General features: G+C 27.2%; 1 protein-coding gene across 1 annotated transcript; it reads right to left on the reverse strand.

Annotated features, from left to right (window-relative positions):
• Positions 1-465: 465 nt before the first annotated feature.
• LOC129989436 (glutamate-rich WD repeat-containing protein 1-like) lies at positions 466-14,168 on the reverse strand. The gene is made up of 6 exons (XM_056097979.1): positions 13,872-14,168; positions 9,566-9,849; positions 7,786-7,996; positions 4,916-5,058; positions 2,227-2,424; positions 466-802 (listed from the first exon to the last, which is right to left on the reverse strand). Exons 1-6 carry the CDS (start codon positions 14,092-14,094, stop codon positions 497-499), a joined length of 1,365 nt encoding a protein of 454 aa, XP_055953954.1. The 5' UTR covers positions 14,095-14,168; the 3' UTR covers positions 466-496.
• Positions 14,169-19,232: the final 5,064 nt, after the last annotated feature.

Below are 19,232 nucleotides of genomic sequence, written 5' to 3' on the forward strand. Positions count from 1 at the left end.
TGAAAATAAAATTCAAATAAAGAATTAACTAATAAATCCTGTATACAATTTAAATACATTAAAATTTTGCATTGTTATTAAAAACATACAATTACACAAAATTTTAAAGCTCTAATACATGGATGAAGTACGTGAAAATCGATTACAAAATTTTATTTTTTACACAAAACAGGTAAAATTAAATAGAATTGTTTAAATTTAAATAAATGCCCTGAAATTTGCCTTTTGGAAAATAAAGAAATGACACTAGCTGAGTCCACACCAACTTGTCATATGATTGTCAGACTACTGGCAGGATTCTATTAGCACAAAATATTCAACAATATTTTTATAATATCAACACAATATTCAACGGCAATCCGAATATTGAACAGCATCATAGAATTTTTTATGTTTATAAAGTTGTTACTATGAAAAATTAACCATTTTACAGTGATGGAGAGAAATAAAATTGCACACAGTATATAAAATATAACAAATTTTATTAAATAATATTTTATATACTAATTGTCCTAAAAACATTAAGTCCTGTTTGTGCTGTGGACAATAACACACCAGGCATCTGCTTATGCCAATGCACTTCCTTAACCTCTTTTTGACCTTGGTGGATGAAAAGTAACTGCGGTGGAAGATTCTTCAGTGTTTCATCCTGTTCTGTATCATCTCGCTCCACTGCCAAGTCCCACTGCGTCACAAGATCATCAGAACCAGATGCAGCAAATACCGAATGATCTGTTGGATGCCACTCCACAGAGGTGATGGGAGCAATGTGATATTTAAAGGTACAAATGGCTTCTGATGCCTGTGTAGAAATAATTGGATAGGATATACATATGAAGTTAAGACACATTTAAAAGTAATGTAAAGAAATTAACAATCAATCAGCTTTAGAACTGTAGGTGCGAAAGAGAGAGAGTATTAATTTTGCTATGTAAGAAAATATGCATTATTAGTTTTGTTTTTCTTTATATTGAATAATCATCCAACTTGCTTGCCAACTTTTTCCAGTGACAAAAATTAATAACTATTTAAAATAAATAGTTTATTCTACCTAATGTTGAAAATCAGAATCCAAGCTCTGTTGTTGCCAAGATGAAATAAATGATATACTTATTTTATTATGTGTCTATAGAAATGGTATGATGTTTTTAACAGTTGATTATGGACATTATTTGAAGAAATCTAACAAATTAGTTCCATTTGTACCACTTTGTAACCAGTAAGTAACATCAAAACAGAAAAGATGCAATGATTGATAATGTTTTAAGTGTAGATATAATTACTGATTTCACTTAAAAGTTACTCTTTCAAACTATCTGTGCTTCATTCTAAGGCAAGACCACATAAGCCCTGACATCAAATATAACTGCGCAGAATGATACTAGAGTTACAAAAACTTCTGCAATCTCTTCTTTCAGATTTTTTAAAGCTTTCTCACTTAAAGATCTAAGTAATAAAAATAAATATATAAAGTTAAATTTTAAACATCTTTAAATTAATACTATTATCAATAATTATCCTCTATTTTTTTTTCTCATTTGTTATCAAGATTGTGATCATAAAACATTTTTTCTTAAGAAATACTGCATGTTAAATGAAATAAGGTAGGAGTTCATGTTCTAAATGGATAATAATACAGAATTCATACAGAAGGGACTCTTCAATCAAAACAAACCACAATTAAATTAAAAAAAAAAAAACATTCTTTAAAGAAAGTGTCCAGCTCTTTCTGTACACTGCAATACAGCAAAAATGCAATAATGGGTGAAGATGGAATAACACTCCAATGAATGTCTCAGGAATGATTTTTGCTACTAGCATTAAAAGAAAAATTATAATATATTATGAATGATGGATCAGAATACTGAAAGCAAACTTAAATAAATCTGAACTTGTAATACCAACGCACTAAAACTTATAATTTTTACAATCCTTGAAAAAACCATTGAACAAAATGTAAAGAAATTCCAACCAATATTTCTCAGAATTATTAATGCTTTCCTCACAATTAATTTTAAATTAATTTAAATCAAAAATAATTATATATTGAGCTTTTATTTGCTTACCATAACTTTTAAAAACCTGCATAAATTATCAAAAAAAAAAAAAAAAATGTTGCAAAAGCAAGTATCCTTATTACACTGTTTTAACTCTTTTATAAATGATTATATTATGAAACTACTCAATATAAAGAAATATTCTTTTACAGTATATCTAAACACTTACTGGAAACTGCCTGAGATCCCACACTCTAAGGCGACCATCATCTCCTCCAGACAAAATAAATGGATCACTTTTATTCCAACTGATGACATTGACATCAGAATCATGGGCGTCATTTTTTGTCAACATGCATGCTTTATTTTGCGCAGCCCGGATGTCCCAGATGCGGATGCTTTTGTCAACAGAACAGGAAGCCATTACCTGAAAAAATAAGAGAAAACTTAATTTTATATTGAAATTTTTTTTTTTTTTAATTTGCAAGCAATTTCATATGTATTTATTTGAAAGCAGAATACAATCCTATAAAAACTTATCAAATATAATGAGGATCAAATAATGAAGATGATAATATATGAAATTATAATTTCATGACTTTCATATTATAGCACGTAACTGATAAAAAAAAGTGAATAAGCAGTTTTTTAATATAAGATGAGGGTAATAAGATGAAGGTCATGTGCAGATAAAACAAGCTATTTTAAAAGAATATAATTCCTAAAATCTGCATTAAAATTTGTGTATGAATTGCAACACAAAAAAGAAACCAAACTATCTGCATTACATATGATTTTTCATACAAAATCATAACAGTTTTAGATATTCTGACTTTAAAACAAATTTATTTTGAAACTGTTATAGAAATAATTATTAATAAATATTATCTGACTACAGAAATAGTGTTGAATTATTATTTTTTCTATTCTTTTAGAAATTTAGCAATTTGATCAGATGAATAAACTTTTCCTGCGGTTTATCACAGTTAAATCAAAATACTGAAAACCAATCTTAAAAAAGTAGGAAGGTAAGTAGGGAGATGTTTCTAGTTGAAAGTTACTGCAAATAGAATGTGATACAACACTTACTGCACAAATATCAAGAGAAAATTGTGTAAACTTTTCTGAATTTTTTTATCTAAAATTGTATGATGTATGTTAATAAACCTTTACCACCTTAAATACTAGACCCTCTTGATCTAGAAATTAAACAAAAGTCGAAAGCAATATTTTCTTCAAAGTAATGTACTTTTTCAAGTGAAGCAATATTTGGCCTCTCTTAACTAGTAAATGTGCTCATATTGTAAGTAGACATATAAAATTAAATATGTTTTTACCAGAATATGGTTATAAATCAATATCTATTTCAATATGACAGATTTCTCAAACCATTTGCCCAAGCTACTTTACAAACTCGCAGACAAAAGAGCGTAAAATCTGAAGTGATCTAAACACATGTAGAGATCATTTACTTTTAAAAGATCTAAATTTACAATTCTCCAAAGGAAATATACTTCAGAATAAGCAATTCCAAATTTAAAAAAAGAACAATTTAATGAATAAAACAGCATATTTTAATTTTAAATATGCAAGGAGATTGATAAAGGCATCAATTCTATGGATTCCATTTTCAGAAATTCAAGTTACCTTTAAGGAAATATTGCTTCTGATTTTTTTTTTGGGGGGGGGGGGATTTTAAGTTCCAGAGAGGTTAGTATTTAAGATAGCAAATATTTAATAATTTATTAGTTATTTTTGGGAATACTATTGACCTGAACATAAATATCTTACTTTCTAAATACCAGTATAGTTATAAAACAAAAATTAAACACGCACACAGATATTTCCAGGGCATTTATTATACACCCATCCCTTGTATATGACAAAACATATAAAGACAGAGAAAGATTATAAGGAAAATATTTAAAGCAATTTGAATTCCAGTTTAATACCAACCCTTGAAATTTTTTTAAAAAAAAGAATAAGGTATTAATATTAGAAATAAAAACCAAAAGATGATAAAGACAAAATTTGAAATCTAAATTATCCACAGCATAGTATATGGTTTGCATTAAATATTCAAGAATATAAAGAGCAAGACAAAAATTTAGGAATATGTTTAACACTAATTTAAAAAAAAAAAAAAAAAAAAAAAAAAAAAAAAAAAAACTTAACATAAAAACAGAAACACTGAAATACATTTCGATACTGAAGATTAAAGATTCCAAAACTAAATACAGACAGATTAGTATGCATGTCCACACAGTAATTAAAAACAGTGATCATTGGAATGGTAGATCTTGCCATTGTGAATTACACAAATGGAGAAAAGAATAAAGCAAAATTAGGAAAAAATATAGAGCAGAATTATCCATTCCTTTGTAAACTTAATACTTTTTACCTTTAATGTATTAGCACTTTTTTTATTTATAATAAGCGTTAAGATTTATTTCATTTTAATGTCTTTAAAGATTAATAAATAACACATGTTGACACAATAACTAAATTATTATACAAAGATAACACTAATTTCCTTATCTTCACTATTAGTTTATTTTTGAAAACTTCTCGCTTTTATATATAATCCTTTAAACTTGGCTTATAATCATTAGTTTATTTTCTTCAACATAATGAGTAGATTACTTTCTTCTAGCCACCAGTTACATCCATTACAAGTACTAACAGATGATATACGATTCTAGCCTATTTCAACAGGAAAATAAAAATTATGATAAGGTTTTAAAAGTTAGTTTAAACCCTTTAGATGAGAATTTAAGATTCCTGAAAAGATTAATTATAAACACTGTTCTTTGTATAAGAAAAGCATGGAAATGCATGAGTAACAAAAGTAAATTACAAAAAAGTTTGAAAATTTAAATGAAATAAAGCATTTATAATTCAGTGAATACTTTACATACATTGTTCTCATTAGGTGACCAAGCAATGTCTTCAACAGAATCTGTATGAGCTTTGTAAGCACGTTGGTCAACATGCCAACTTCCTCCTTCAAGGGGTTTCCATAAATGGATGTTACTTTTGCAATCACCTGTAGCCAGTACTCCTAAGAGCATTCAAATAAAATATTATATGAGTACCAATTTTTGGTAAATATATATATTAATTTCATATGTTAAAATAACTATGATAAGATAGTAAAAAAATTAGTTACTTAAAGAAAATCTTAAGTTAATAGTAAATATAACCATATCTAACTTGAAGCAAAAAAAAAAAAAAAAAAAAAAAAAAATCAATATTATATGAATTATTGATATATATTTTTTCACTATCACCCAAAATAAAATATATAATCATATCTATAACAGAAATAGTATGAAACTACAAAGGCAGGAGACAAATAATAAAATTAATATTGAATTATGGAATTAACATCATTGATCATTTTTTTTCCAAGCATCTATTGAAGTATAAATTCAAATACAATCAAAATACAGATAAAAAAAGAAGAAATTACAAATTTGATAGTATTTATTATGAAAGTGGATGCCAAATTTATAATTTCTAAAAATCTTACACAAAATTTATATTTAAGAGAATTTATATGAATCACAATTACAGGAAGGATTAAAAGAATAATTCATGAATTATTCATAAATTTAATTCTACTACTAAAAGATATCATTTCCACCATTTATTCACCGAATGGTTTAATTTTATGCCCAGAATGGAATGAATTTATGTCCAAAGAAAAGATCAGAATAATCAATTATAATTAAATAAGGTTTATAAGTTCTATAATTGAAAGATATAATTCATTGCTCTAATTTTAATAATCAGATTAATTTGTTTTGACAAAACATTTCAGATAGTATCAGAAATAAAAATATTACCACTACTTTATATATCATATTAATAATATACTACAATTTCGATTTTGTAATTTCGGCAGTATCACTCATCACCTATATTATTATTCATAATGATTTACAAATGTTTAATTTTGTCCTATCAATAAAATTAAATATGTGCAAATTTATTGAAAAATTTAAAATTGTTGTATTTTATATTAATAATTTGGGTTCAAAGTAATATAACCAACAAAGTAATACCTACCAAAAATTTTTAAAGTAAAACCTAATAAATTTTATACCTGAAGAATGATAGAAATGAAGTTTCAGACACATAATTAAGCAATTAAAATGTTTTTTTGGTTTATTTATTTTAGATAAAACAAGTAATTTCAAATGAAATGCAGATACATCTGGTATTAAATAATATAATCGGATCATCTTCAGCACAATTAATTCAAACTTCAAAAGATTGCCAATAAATAAATTAAATCTAACTTAGAGCTGTAAATGATTGCAATCATCAGCAGTTACCCAAATATTGATTTTTTTTTGTGTGTGCATTATTGATACATTTCAAAATATTGACAAAAATAAAAAGTAGAATATTTTTGTAAAAAATAATGGAACTGAATTCCTTATTAGATGGCATTTAAAAGGTAATAATGTGAAACGAAACAATGTCTAGAAATGCATATATATATTTTTTTAAATCTCAACACTGTTTTCATTTAATGTTATAGTACTTGCTCTATTCCATTTGTTGCACTTTAGTTTATTAAAAGATTGTGTTAGCATATATAAAGCAAAACAGGACTTCAGTACAATTTCATACTGTAAATATCTGCATAAGAAATGCTTTACATGTAATATGCATTTAAAATGTTTAATAGTATTAAAAAAATAAAGCTTTATTTTAATTTAATTCATCAAAAATTTAAAATTTGAGGCAAAAAACATTTTTTGTTCGTGCATATATCATGCAACCTTGAGAATTAAGAACAAAATGAGAATGCAGTAGCAGGCTCTTTTCCTTTAATTCAAAGAGGGAAAAACATTTTTTGGGCTTCTAGAGAAATGTTTATTGGCTGTCACTGAGTTGTGAGTAGTACAAGTTGTTTTTGAAAAAGAAATTTTAATTAGAGTAAATACTCAACAGGGTTTAAATTATAAACTAACATTTTTGGAACAATAAAAAGTACTTTTAAAATTATATAAAAATTATTTCAATACTTCTTTTAGAAGTTATAGATAAATATGTCAAAATATGAGTTATATTTTAAATATTCAAAATTGAACAAGCTAATGCAAACCTTCAGATTCAAATTTACATATGCACTAAATATATTAACAGTTAGTTCTGTAGACTGCCAACAAACAACCAGGTTTTCATCTTATTGGTTTTAAAGATATATAGTATATAATCTTTTCTACTAAGCTGTGCATTGCCTTTACTTGATATACTTTAATTTTCTTAATTAAACTGATTATCCAGGAGGATTCAGCTTTTGTATCTACTGTCATCTCTTTTTAGAATGTTGCATCAGCAAATTATGACTTAATATTACAATTTGGAAGACTATTTTATTTATTCTTTAACTTTAGAGGTCAATTAAAAAGGGGTGATAATGCTGTTAGCAGGACAATTCTTTTTATTTTAAACCAAATAACCCACTAATTTTATAGGGAAGAAAACAATAAAAAGTTCTCAAAAAAATTAGACTGGTCTTTCAGAGTTTATCTTGAATATTTATATTTCAAAACCAGATGAACATCGTGATTAAATGTTTTAAGTCAAAGTCCAAAATTCAGAGTTCAGTTTATTAAGAGACATTAAGACATTTAAATTAAAGATCACACATTCAAAAATTACAAAAACAATCAATTTCAATAATTTTTTTTAAATATTTGTTACAGAGATAAAAACACGTCAGCTTTAGAAAATATTTTCTTAAAAAAAGGTTGCAAATCAGTAATAATACCTGGTACTAAAGGTGACCATTCCATGGCGAAGCCTTCTGCTTGATGACCAGAGAAAGTGTAAGCTGGTTCAACAGTTTCATTGTTTTGCACATATGCAGCCATTACTCGTTTATCATTCACTGCATTCAAAGGTCGGGATAAGTTCCAAATATGGACTTTTTGTAGTTCAGACCAAGATGCTGCAAATACCTCATCACCCAGATTTGTCACCTGGAATATAAAATTGTTTTTGTTTTTGATAAAGAAGAATAAAAGGAAACAAAAATAAAAGAAAGACATTAAAGAAAAGTTTAAGGAAGAGTTCTTAATTTATCTTGAAAAGCATTTGAATATTCATGACATGAATAGACTGCTTTTACAAGCTTTAATACTTATTTTTTCATTCTCTCATTAAACTTGTTGTTACAAAAAAAAGTTTTTATAAATATTTCTTTAAAAATGAGAAGAGGAAAAGAGCTTTCAATCCAAATTTTAATCCTTATTGGAATAAAAATAGAAAGACAAGATGGAAGAAATGGAAGAAAATTAAAAATACCACATAAATAAAAAAAATTCACACATTTAAAAAACACAAAATGTATTATTTCTGCATTGCTCTAATTTAGTTGAAAAATATCCTAAACTGTACATGAAACTACTTTTATTCCCAAATTATTTTATTTTTTTAAACAAATAAATAAATAATGCAATATATTCTAACTGAAAGCTGTTTCAAATAAGTAAATAATGTTCAATATTAGACGATGGGGGGGGGGGGAATTTCAATGCATAAAACAGCTAATAATAATAATAATAATAAGTTTAAGGGAAAACATTCAACAATATAAAATGTTTGATCTCTGATGCAATGAACTGAATATTTACAGTAAGTAATTTTACAAATAATAACTTTTTAAAACTCAATACGCTCCTCTAAGTGATGAGTACAAGCTGATTGCTAGTACTTTTATGGAGTCCTTTTATGGATAGTGTTAGGCAATTTCGGCATTAAGGTTATAAATTCCAAATTATTTTGTCTCCTGTACTTTATTGAAAAAAAAAAGAAAAAAAAATGATGCAATGCATTTTGAACCTGCTTTTGTGCGTCATTGGTTTGAATAAATCACTTCACGTGACATTAAACATTTTACTATTTAATCGGTATCGCATCTGATATTTATGTAACTTGATAACTAAGTATTATGATAACTTGAGAACTAAGACATGAGATTGAATACATGTCGTTATTTTTTTTTGTAAGATGTTTTGGTTCGGTATTGGACTCAGGTCCTGTAATGACTGTTTATGTTTTTATAAGTTTTCCCCGTCATATCTGTAAATAGTTCATCATGTGTTCAATTCTATTTCCTCGTAATAAATTGTATTTAAATTAAATCTTTCCTTTTGTCGAACCCAATCTTTGGAGACTTTTTATTCATCATCATTTCCACTGCAATACTCTAATATCAAACGGCTGAATTCCCAGCAGTTTTATAAAATATCATTGTAACAGATAGCATAACATGTGGTAAGCTAGTTATAAATTATACAACTTAAAAATTTCAGAGGCACATACTTATTTTAAGCAGCCAATAGTTTGATATTAAGTAGATATCCTAACCTCTAATTCAAATGCAATGTTCTTCCCTGTTTGATAAAATATACCAGGCAAAATGAAAATGAAGATTCATATTATGAGCTTCCACTTATTTTGCTAGGATTCTTAAGAAAAAAAAATTATATTAAGTGCTAAAATTTAAAATTTGTCATATTTTAAATTACTTAATAATTAAAACATACCTTAACCCTGTTGACACAACCTGCATGTTTTATTGCAGCAGTTTCTAAAACTGGTTTATTATCTTCTTCATCGTCACTTTCAGATTCAGATTCTTCATCTTCCTCATTGTCACTTTTTGGAGGCTTATTTTTTTGCATATTAGATAATTTCATCACTAACAAATTATTGTTACGGATTTTTTTCACTTCAGTTCCACCAACAAGTGTCATAGTCAAAGGAAACTGATCAGCTCGGTTTTCTCCTAGATTATCTGGGATGATGTCAAAGCTTAGACAAGGAGAACCTAAAAAAAAGAAAAGAAAAGAATTTCAATGCAAAGGCAGAAATTTTTTTATTTAAACGCACATACACATTTTTTCTCCTTTCTTCTTTTACTGTCTTACATAATATGAATCAAATCAAATATCCTGATTTCAAAGTGTTACTGTGCAATAGATAGTTGCTCATTTATTTATATAAATAAAATTTAATATTTCATGGTTTTGACACTACCATTGCAGAGATTCAATATTGCTCCTTTTGTTATATGGCATGCATAAAGTGCATAATGCTGTATTTGCTAACCTTCTGCAGCACATCTTAGTTTGCATCTGATAATAGAAGTTGTGATGCAGGCTTTCAAACCATTATGTTCCTTGGACATAATAGCACATCACGTGACTCTTTACAAACTGGTGATTTAAACAGAGTGTAATTTGGATACTGTAAAATCAAAAGTAACACTTCTCTTTCTCTCTCTGAGCAATTAGACTTTTGGTATGGTTGCTTATATTTTTGAAATACTATCTACATGTTCAACAACAATCACTAATTCGAAATCTATCATATCTGCTATTACTAAAATCGAAAGCATAAGAGATAAAATTTTGTAAGAATTGTATTTTAAATTTGATATATGACATGTAACAAAAAAAGTATATATAAAAGATTCTGTGATAACTGCATTTGAAATTTGAATTATATTTCCTCTTGAAACCTAAAACTTTAGATAAACACAGTAACTATCAGCTTAATTTGTAGGTACTAAATGTAAAATGATTTCTTTCCTATTATTTAAAAGAAGAAACAACTTAAAACAAAATCAGCCAACTACAAGGGCAGATTTTACATTAAGAAATATGATCAAATCACAAATCAAATTATTGACCAGAATATACAAAATGATCAGAAAAGTCCTTTTAGGTCTTTTAAAACTAGGACATCATTTTGCAAAGCCAGGGAAGTATTGTGCACTCTTAGTAAAGTGAACTATACTGAATTTATTGACAGGTTGTAATGCCCCAAGTGCCAAAAAAAGAAAGCACTACAACTAAACAAAAATAATAAGGGTTATCAGCCAAAAAGTTCATGGAAATTCATAATTTTATTCACAAATATCTTTCCTAATTTTACAGATAACTCCATGAAACTTTTTCCTGTGTTTGAATTATGATATAATTTATACCGTTTTAATAGGATTTTTTTTAGCTGAAATCATTTTTTTTTATTTATTTATTTTGTAGTTGTTGTTGTTAATGTAATTTCCTTATTTTGTCACTAGAGGCAAATAAAATTTTGTCAATAGAGGCAAATTCTCAATAAATTCAATACATTCACTTTACTATAGGTACATGCTATTTCTCTGGCTATGAGAGACGGCATTTCAAATTTTAATAGCTTAAAAATACTTTATAAATTATTCTGTATATTGGATAACACGCAAGTCCCACCATGAATGTAAATAATTTGAGCACCCAATGACTGTTCAAATTAATAGTATACAGAAACCTGTAAGAGACTTTATCATTAGCATAAGAAGATACATGGGGTTCAAAACATTTCAGAAATATAGGAAGAATTGCATGAAGTAAAACAATTTTCATTTCATATTTATATATAATGTTTTTCAACAGAAAACTACTTATTAGTGTTTAAAATTAAATTTTGCAAAAATGTATGTAACAAGCCACTTTGGTGGCAATCTGGTTCATCAGAATTAATTATTGCTAAGATTTTCTGTTAAATTTTTCATTAGCTCTTTCCTGGTGGCTTCCTCAGCAAAATACTTTTAAATTTCAGGTTTAATGAACATGTACTCAATTAAAAACCTCATATCATTCCATACATTTTACAATGAATCTCTCCAATTTCCTGTCATTTCATCTAAAATTTGAGCTTTCCTTTTTAAAACAATGGAGCTGTTTAAACTTCAACTAATCAAAAACTTTCTCACTAAGCAAAACATTTTTATTTAAATCATAAGAACAGAATGTAATAATGCTCACTATTGAAATTTGTTGTGTAATATATAGTACTTTTTATAATTTGAGTAACTTAGATAATTCAATTGAATTTCTCTAATTCAATAAAAAATACAGTATAAAATATGCAGAGTAATAAAGAAAGTGATATGAAAGTATTATGAATAACTCTATATACATCTATACATCCAATTATACTACAATTAAGGCTAATAGTATTTAAAAATGGATGCACATAAAAACAATTTTCATCATTGCCTATTTGAAAAACTAAACCTTGATTCTACGATAAATTTCAAAAAACATATTAAAAATTAAAAAGATAATTTTTCTTAATTCCAAGATGAGTAAAAAATCATTCTTAATATTGTATAATTTTTGAAATTATGGTGAAAATTTTACTAAATTTTCATTAAAACTTTTAAAAAACCATTACAAGCTACATGTCTTGGCATTCCACTGTATATTTGTACAAAAGTTGGTAATTCTAGGTCAAACTGTGTGATATAACATCAACACATTCACATTCATCTTTATTATTAGTAGAGAAGATATAATGGTAAGAATGTAGCATTTACAGGAAGATAGCCTGCTTAGATAGCATGTTGTAGCTAACATTATAGCATGTTAGCTACACTATAATTTTAATATAGTCTTTTATTTTTAAAATGGATGAAATTGTGAGATTAATAATTTAAAAGATGCAATTACAAATTTGTGAATGCTGTTTTATGAATTCTACATAAAGAGGCAAACATATAGCATTTTCAGATTTTACTTACTCAAATGAGCATGAACATTGATCAAAAACATCAAAATACATTATTAAGAATTAATATCTATTTTAAGATGCCCCTTAAAAAAAAACAGTACCAATATTGTAATCCAAATTATTAAGTAAAGTAATTCAGCTGATATTACTTTGGCTAATATTTTGTTATTGTCGAGTTTTTCACCTATTACACACATTTTATAGAACTGAAAATTATAATTTGTTAAGAAATGATTGATTTGATAAATAAAATGTGAGTGTCTAATTTCATTCAAATAACATTATTTTCAATAATAAAATTTTAACCCTAATTTTGCAATAAATTCTTTTTTTTTTTTTTTTACACTAATGAACAAACAAACAGTTGAATTTACTATTCGAAAGAGTTGCTTGTTCTTTGAAATTGGTTTTATTTCACGATTCTTCATTTTTACTATAATCTTCATTTCAATAAATTTTTAGAGCTCATTTGCATGGCTTTATGACTCCTTAATAACATCAGTACTTCACTGAGAAATAAATAGAAGATGTGTGGTATTTTTTTTCTTAAAGAACTGAAAATACCCCGATTCCTTAAGAATGAACTTTTCTTCTTGCAATTGTCCTCTGCTAATATTTTCAGAATCCTCACCTTCAATGATCTAGCGAAGCTATAAAGGGCCCATTTCTGCTCCTACTAAGCCATAAGTATTTCTATCTTTTAAGCTAAAAAAATTTTGCCTGATGCTTACAAGATGAGGTGGCTCACAAGCACAACTTAAATTGGTTCATCAGTGTCATTTTAAAAAAGTACACATTTGTTACTTTGAGCATAGCAGTGCAGCTATCACAGTTTGATCTTGCAGTTATCAAAGTTGTAAGGCTTTTGTTAAGTTAAAAAAATTCTGTGTAGTACAAAACTGAGATGCTGTAGATAATATATGTATATATATAATTCTCTATTATAAAGCAAGGCACAGCTGAACCAAAGAAATTCTTACATTCATAATTAAAAAGAATCATAGCAATCACTGCCCAAACAATTTCACAAAGTTCATTTTGGAAAATAAAAAAGTCCCAACCAAATAAAGAAAATATTTTAAAAGTATATTTAAATTTTCTAGTAAAAGCCACATTATAATAGTGTACAATCCTGAAAAATCTCAGATATGATCTTAAATAAGGGTTTCAATTATCATAAGATTATATATAATTCAAATATACTCAAACGGTCAATAATCAATCAAGATAATTAATAATTTCGAACAAATCAAATTTTGATGGTTAATGTTTACTAAAATCTAAAATACTTGCCTGTCTTGACAGCATAATAACAAATATACGCAGATTCGTCACACTCTAATTCAACATCATCATTATTTTCATTATTAGGGAGATATACCCGAGAAGTAGCATTTTCAGTTTCGTCGTCAGAGGTATTTGTTTCTTCCTCATCACTCTCATCATCATTAACTACTTCCATTTCCGCATCATTTTCTTTATCGTCATCAACAGTTGAAAAATTTGAATTAGCCATCACATAAATAATACTGCTGCTGCAGGAATTTTTGCCAAGTGTTGAAATAACACGTTTTTCGGTGTTTTGCTTACTATTTTAAGAAACTGTTGCCAAATTACAAAATCGAAATATATTGAAACGTCAAAGTTGCTAAACGCATTATTGAAAATTTTAATTGAAATCAAAAAATAAAAAAGAATTGATTAAATTTTGAATAAGAATTAGTATTCTACCTTTATGACCCAGTTATAACGGAATTAATAATTTAGAGTTAAAAATGATGATAAGACAATAGCGGCTATTTGAATTTCACTACAATACTGATGAAACCAGCTCACTTAGACAGAAATGTGAGAATGAATTTACCTTTATTTTTGAATTCTGATTAGAGTTACCTTGATGGAATAAGGCAATTCCTGTTTTGTTAATATTCTCATCCTGACTGCTGCTCTCCTATAGATTAATAAGTTTTTGATCCCATATAATATTCTTTTTAATATAGGAATTAAAACATATTCGCGTGATATAAATATGGATATCAGATTTTTAGCAATTTTGCGTCTAATAAAAGTTTTTAGGAGGAAATTAAATATACTGAGTTAGTTAGTTAGTTATTTTGGATTTTATGGCACAAGAGCCAAATCTGGCTAAGCTGCGCCAAACATATGGTTAAATATAAAAAATATTCAGTTCAGTTCTAAAAAGTTAAAATAAAATTTGCAAAACCAAGAAATATGGAGATAAAATTTTACTAGTTAAATAAAATGGAAAAAACCAATTTCTTTCAAGAAAGTAAAAATATTTGGATGGGGATGTTCTCCCACCAAGTCACGAATGTTTGAAGATGATGTACCGAATAAATGTAATCGATGAGAATTAAAAATTGGACATTCTGATAAAATATGAATAACAGTTAAATTAACATCACACGCATTACAGACTGGACATCGCTCACCAGTATATACTGAAGTATATATTAAATACTCACCAGTATATATTAAATATACTGAAAGAAATGCAGTCGCTTCTTTCACTTTTTTTTTTCTGTAATACTATTAATGCATTAAACATAGTTGGTATCAAAAAAATGTTGTACGATTTTTCTGTAAAAAAAGATTGAATTTCCCAAAATGACCCAACTGAATAAAATTCTTTACATTACCAATTCCTCTGATACTGCTTTAAAATGATCAAAAGTTGATAATAATCTTAATATTCCTATGAAACATGAAGCATCACATCAAGATTCCTTTTGTTAAAAAAAAATAGCTCATGAAATTGAATATGACAATGATTTATTTTTGAAAGAAATTAAACGATTTTCTAAACGCACAAATGTTACCCTCTAGCAAATTTCTGATTACAATATATTGTACTTCTCTTCCGCCACATTACTACTTAGTCTACTAGTAAAAAAAAATTGATTATTTATAGACAGGCCATGAAAGCACGGCAATTTCCAGGTATTCTATCATTCCATTAGTTCTTATAAATCTCATAAGTTGTGGTAAGCAGTGGCGGATTTTGACAACATGAGGCCACATGCACTACATTATTTTGAGACCCCCTTCTAGGCAAATTCTATTTATAACAAGAAAGTAATAAGAATTAAACTTATTTTAGCTTTTAGTTTTAACTTTGTGCTTACTTTTTAGCACTTTCTACAATATATGTATATATTAAACAAATGAAAAAAACTTACCCACTTTTTATAATATAAAATGTTAACGTAAAAGAATAAAATGAAAGTTCTATTCAGTAACAATTAGAAGAAAATATTATTATTTACATTTCTTCCAAACTTTGAATTGGTATAAACAGTGTCAACATCCTTTGACCACAGAATTGAGTGGTATTTTCTATTAATGCAGATTATAAAAATAAGAAAATATATAAAATTTTCTTTTCCAAGATTTTTTTTTAAATAATACTTAGAGAAATTTTAAAATATTTCTTAAAAATATTAGCTAATTGAAGGAAAATTGCTTATTTAAATATTTTTCTCCCATCCTTCAATTTGATGTTCCGGAAATCGCCGTTGCACCTTGTTAATTTTTAGCAAAAATGCATATTAAAAATAATACTTATTTTAAATATATTATTAAATTTATTACTGTTAAAATTATAATTAAAAAATATTTAATAGACTAAATTATTTATTTAAATATTATTGAGTAGCTTAAATGTTTTCGAATAAAAGATTTTTTAAACGAAAAAAATGTAAAAACAAGTCGAAATAACAGAAAGATTTCATTTCCTTTTGCCGAGAAATAAAGACCAAATTATGAAAAAAAATTACGAAAATTGACATTATTACTTTAAAATTTGATTAATCTATACTTATATAAAGCTCAATGTGTGTGTGTGTGTGTGTGTGTGTGTTGGCCTCTACAGCCAGACCGTTCGACCTACAGCTATGAAATTTGACACATGCATACCTTGGAGGTCGGGAATGTGTACCTTCGGTCTCTTTTTTTGAATTTTTAATTATAATTTTAATTATTAAATAAAAACTAACTTTCCCGCCGCCAAATGAGTAAGGCTTCAGTGTTTTTTTTTCCCCCACGCTAAGGAGGATAGGCTTAATAAATTTTCGGCAGATTATTTCAAAGGATTCTGTTTATTTTCTTAATGTTTAATGCATTTAAAATTATACATTGTTAATCAATCGATCCTTCAGATTCATTCTGAAGTACTTTTGAATTAAAATAAAACAGAATAAAGGAAATTAAAAAGTTCTTATCTGCATAGCGTTACCCCAACTGGAGTAGAAAATTCACGCATGCGCATTGTGTTCTGAGTGTTGACAACTGGATGCGGACTTGGTTTTGAAGGCTTAATATGTTTTCGGTAGATTATTTCAAACGATTCTGTTTATTTTTTTAGTGTTTGATGCCTTTAAAACTAAACATTGTTAATTACTCAATCTGTTCACGATGAATCTGAGAAAATTTTGTCGAAAACTTCTTATGATATTATATAAATTAAGAAAAATATTCTTTAGTGCCCATAAGGTTTAAATACTCAGCGACTCTGTTTTCAGTACTCATATTTAAAAAAAAAAATGCTTCGTTTCAGTAAAAAAAACATATTATTATATTAATTGCAGTTTAATCATTTCCACTTTAATTTAAAGCATAAATTCTACGGGAGCTAACAGAAAATTAGAGAGATACATATTACGTTACGACTGAAGGCTTTTATAATATTATGAGTGAATTATATCACTATCAAAATTTGAAGTTTTAAAATATTTTGATGAAGAATCTATTAAAGTAGGAATTGGGTAAAATATTTAATTATTAAAATTTAAACGAACATTAAGATTGGCGAACCGGCTGATTGCCAAAGGCGACTAGTCTGTTATATATCTCTTTCACCGTCTCTTTTCTTAAGCAAGATTTTAATTTCAATGTTATTTATTATGATTACGAAGAACATTTTTATTAGGCTTTATTCTTTGATTTTATAACGACAGTCAACTTTTATTTTTTAAGATTTTCTCTGAATAATTACAAATTAAATGAATAATTAATACAGTTAAATAAATAATCAATACAGTTATATAAATAATAAATATTCCAATGCATTATAAATAAGTAATTAATTATTCTGTGATTTATTTAATTTTTATTTTAATAATCAAAGTAAACATTTATTGCTGTCCTACAATTTGTTACCATATCGAATTCATATATTTTTTATAAATTTATTTATATAAAAACTAAGCTAATAATAATTTTAGGCTCACTGGGCAGAAATCAAATCCAACAATTCAAATCCAGGAGTCAAATCCAACAAGTGACTAACCATCTGTCTTGTAGACGTCTATTAATATTTGAGTTAAATCCAACAAGGGATCGATCATCTGTTGGTTTATACTTTCAGAAGCTTGTACACGCGATAACTCAAAAACGCCATGACTTAATACTTGAAACTTAACATGTGCATTTGTAACTATGATTGCAGTTCTGTATCATTTTTTTATCGGTCGATGAAGAAAAAAGTTTCTAAAATATGAATTCGGTCTTCGGATGCTATTTACCTAATGCTAGAGAATAGTCGCCAAAATTCTTGCCAAGTATCACCCGATAGATTCAGTAACAATACTAAGATAAATATTTCTTAATTATTAGACACCAATGCCAAGCGATGCGTTCTTTAGCACAGCACCTTTACTAGAGAATATGCGAGAAAGTTTAGGTAGGCCATTTCTGCTGGTTTTTTTGTGCATTAAAAGGATTATTCTCATTACTAAATATTTGCTCTCAGTACATATTTCGTTCAAGTATTTGTATGCAACCATATAGTTTTCTTTCCCAAGTTATTCCATTTTTCTTTGATTTTTTAAAAAAAGAAAACAACGTCTGGACTATTAGTTACTTGTATTTATTAATATTCGAATATATTTTATAGAATTAACTCATAAATCTATAGGCTGACATAGAAAATATATCATCTCTGGATCTGCGTATTATTCCAGAAATGTGGCTACACTTTTGATACGATTGATTTTGGAATTAGTTGTGTGAAAACGGAATTCGAGTCTTATCTTTTGGCCCCTAAACGTTTGGAACATTCCAAAGAGCCATACGCCATTGTTTACGAATTGCAAATTCACATTCTTCAGAATATCAAGATCAATACGCGGTAAGAGTCGAAAGACAACATTTATGTTGCTAACCGATCACGCGTACCCAAATCAGAAAACCAACATGCGGCAAGAATCGAACCAAATGGAAAGTCGAATGGAGAAGATGTGCTCATTTCCCGCATTCCCATTATTCCCACCGACATGACTTTTGATTTCAAACGACTGCAGTTCCCCATTCGATTTGTATTCTCAATGACCATCAATAAGGCGCAAGATCAATAACTGCAAGTGTGCGTATTGAACCTAGAAAATCCATGTTTTTCACATGACCAATTGTATGCCGGATGCTCACGAGTCGGACATCCAAGAAATGTGTTTTTGCTGAAATCGGAAAAACAAAAAATATTGTCCACCCTAAACCACTTAAATAGTAAATAAATATTATTTATACTTCTAATTTATATATTATTCAGTTTCAATGAATTTATTTTTGTCAACAAGAAAATAAATATTAATCATCCCATCATTCCTAATAAAACAAGATAGCTATTTCAAATGATAT

This window comes from Argiope bruennichi, chromosome 10 (assembly GCF_947563725.1).
Source record: "Argiope bruennichi chromosome 10, qqArgBrue1.1, whole genome shotgun sequence".
Lineage (NCBI taxonomy): Eukaryota > Metazoa > Arthropoda > Arachnida > Araneae > Araneidae > Argiope > Argiope bruennichi.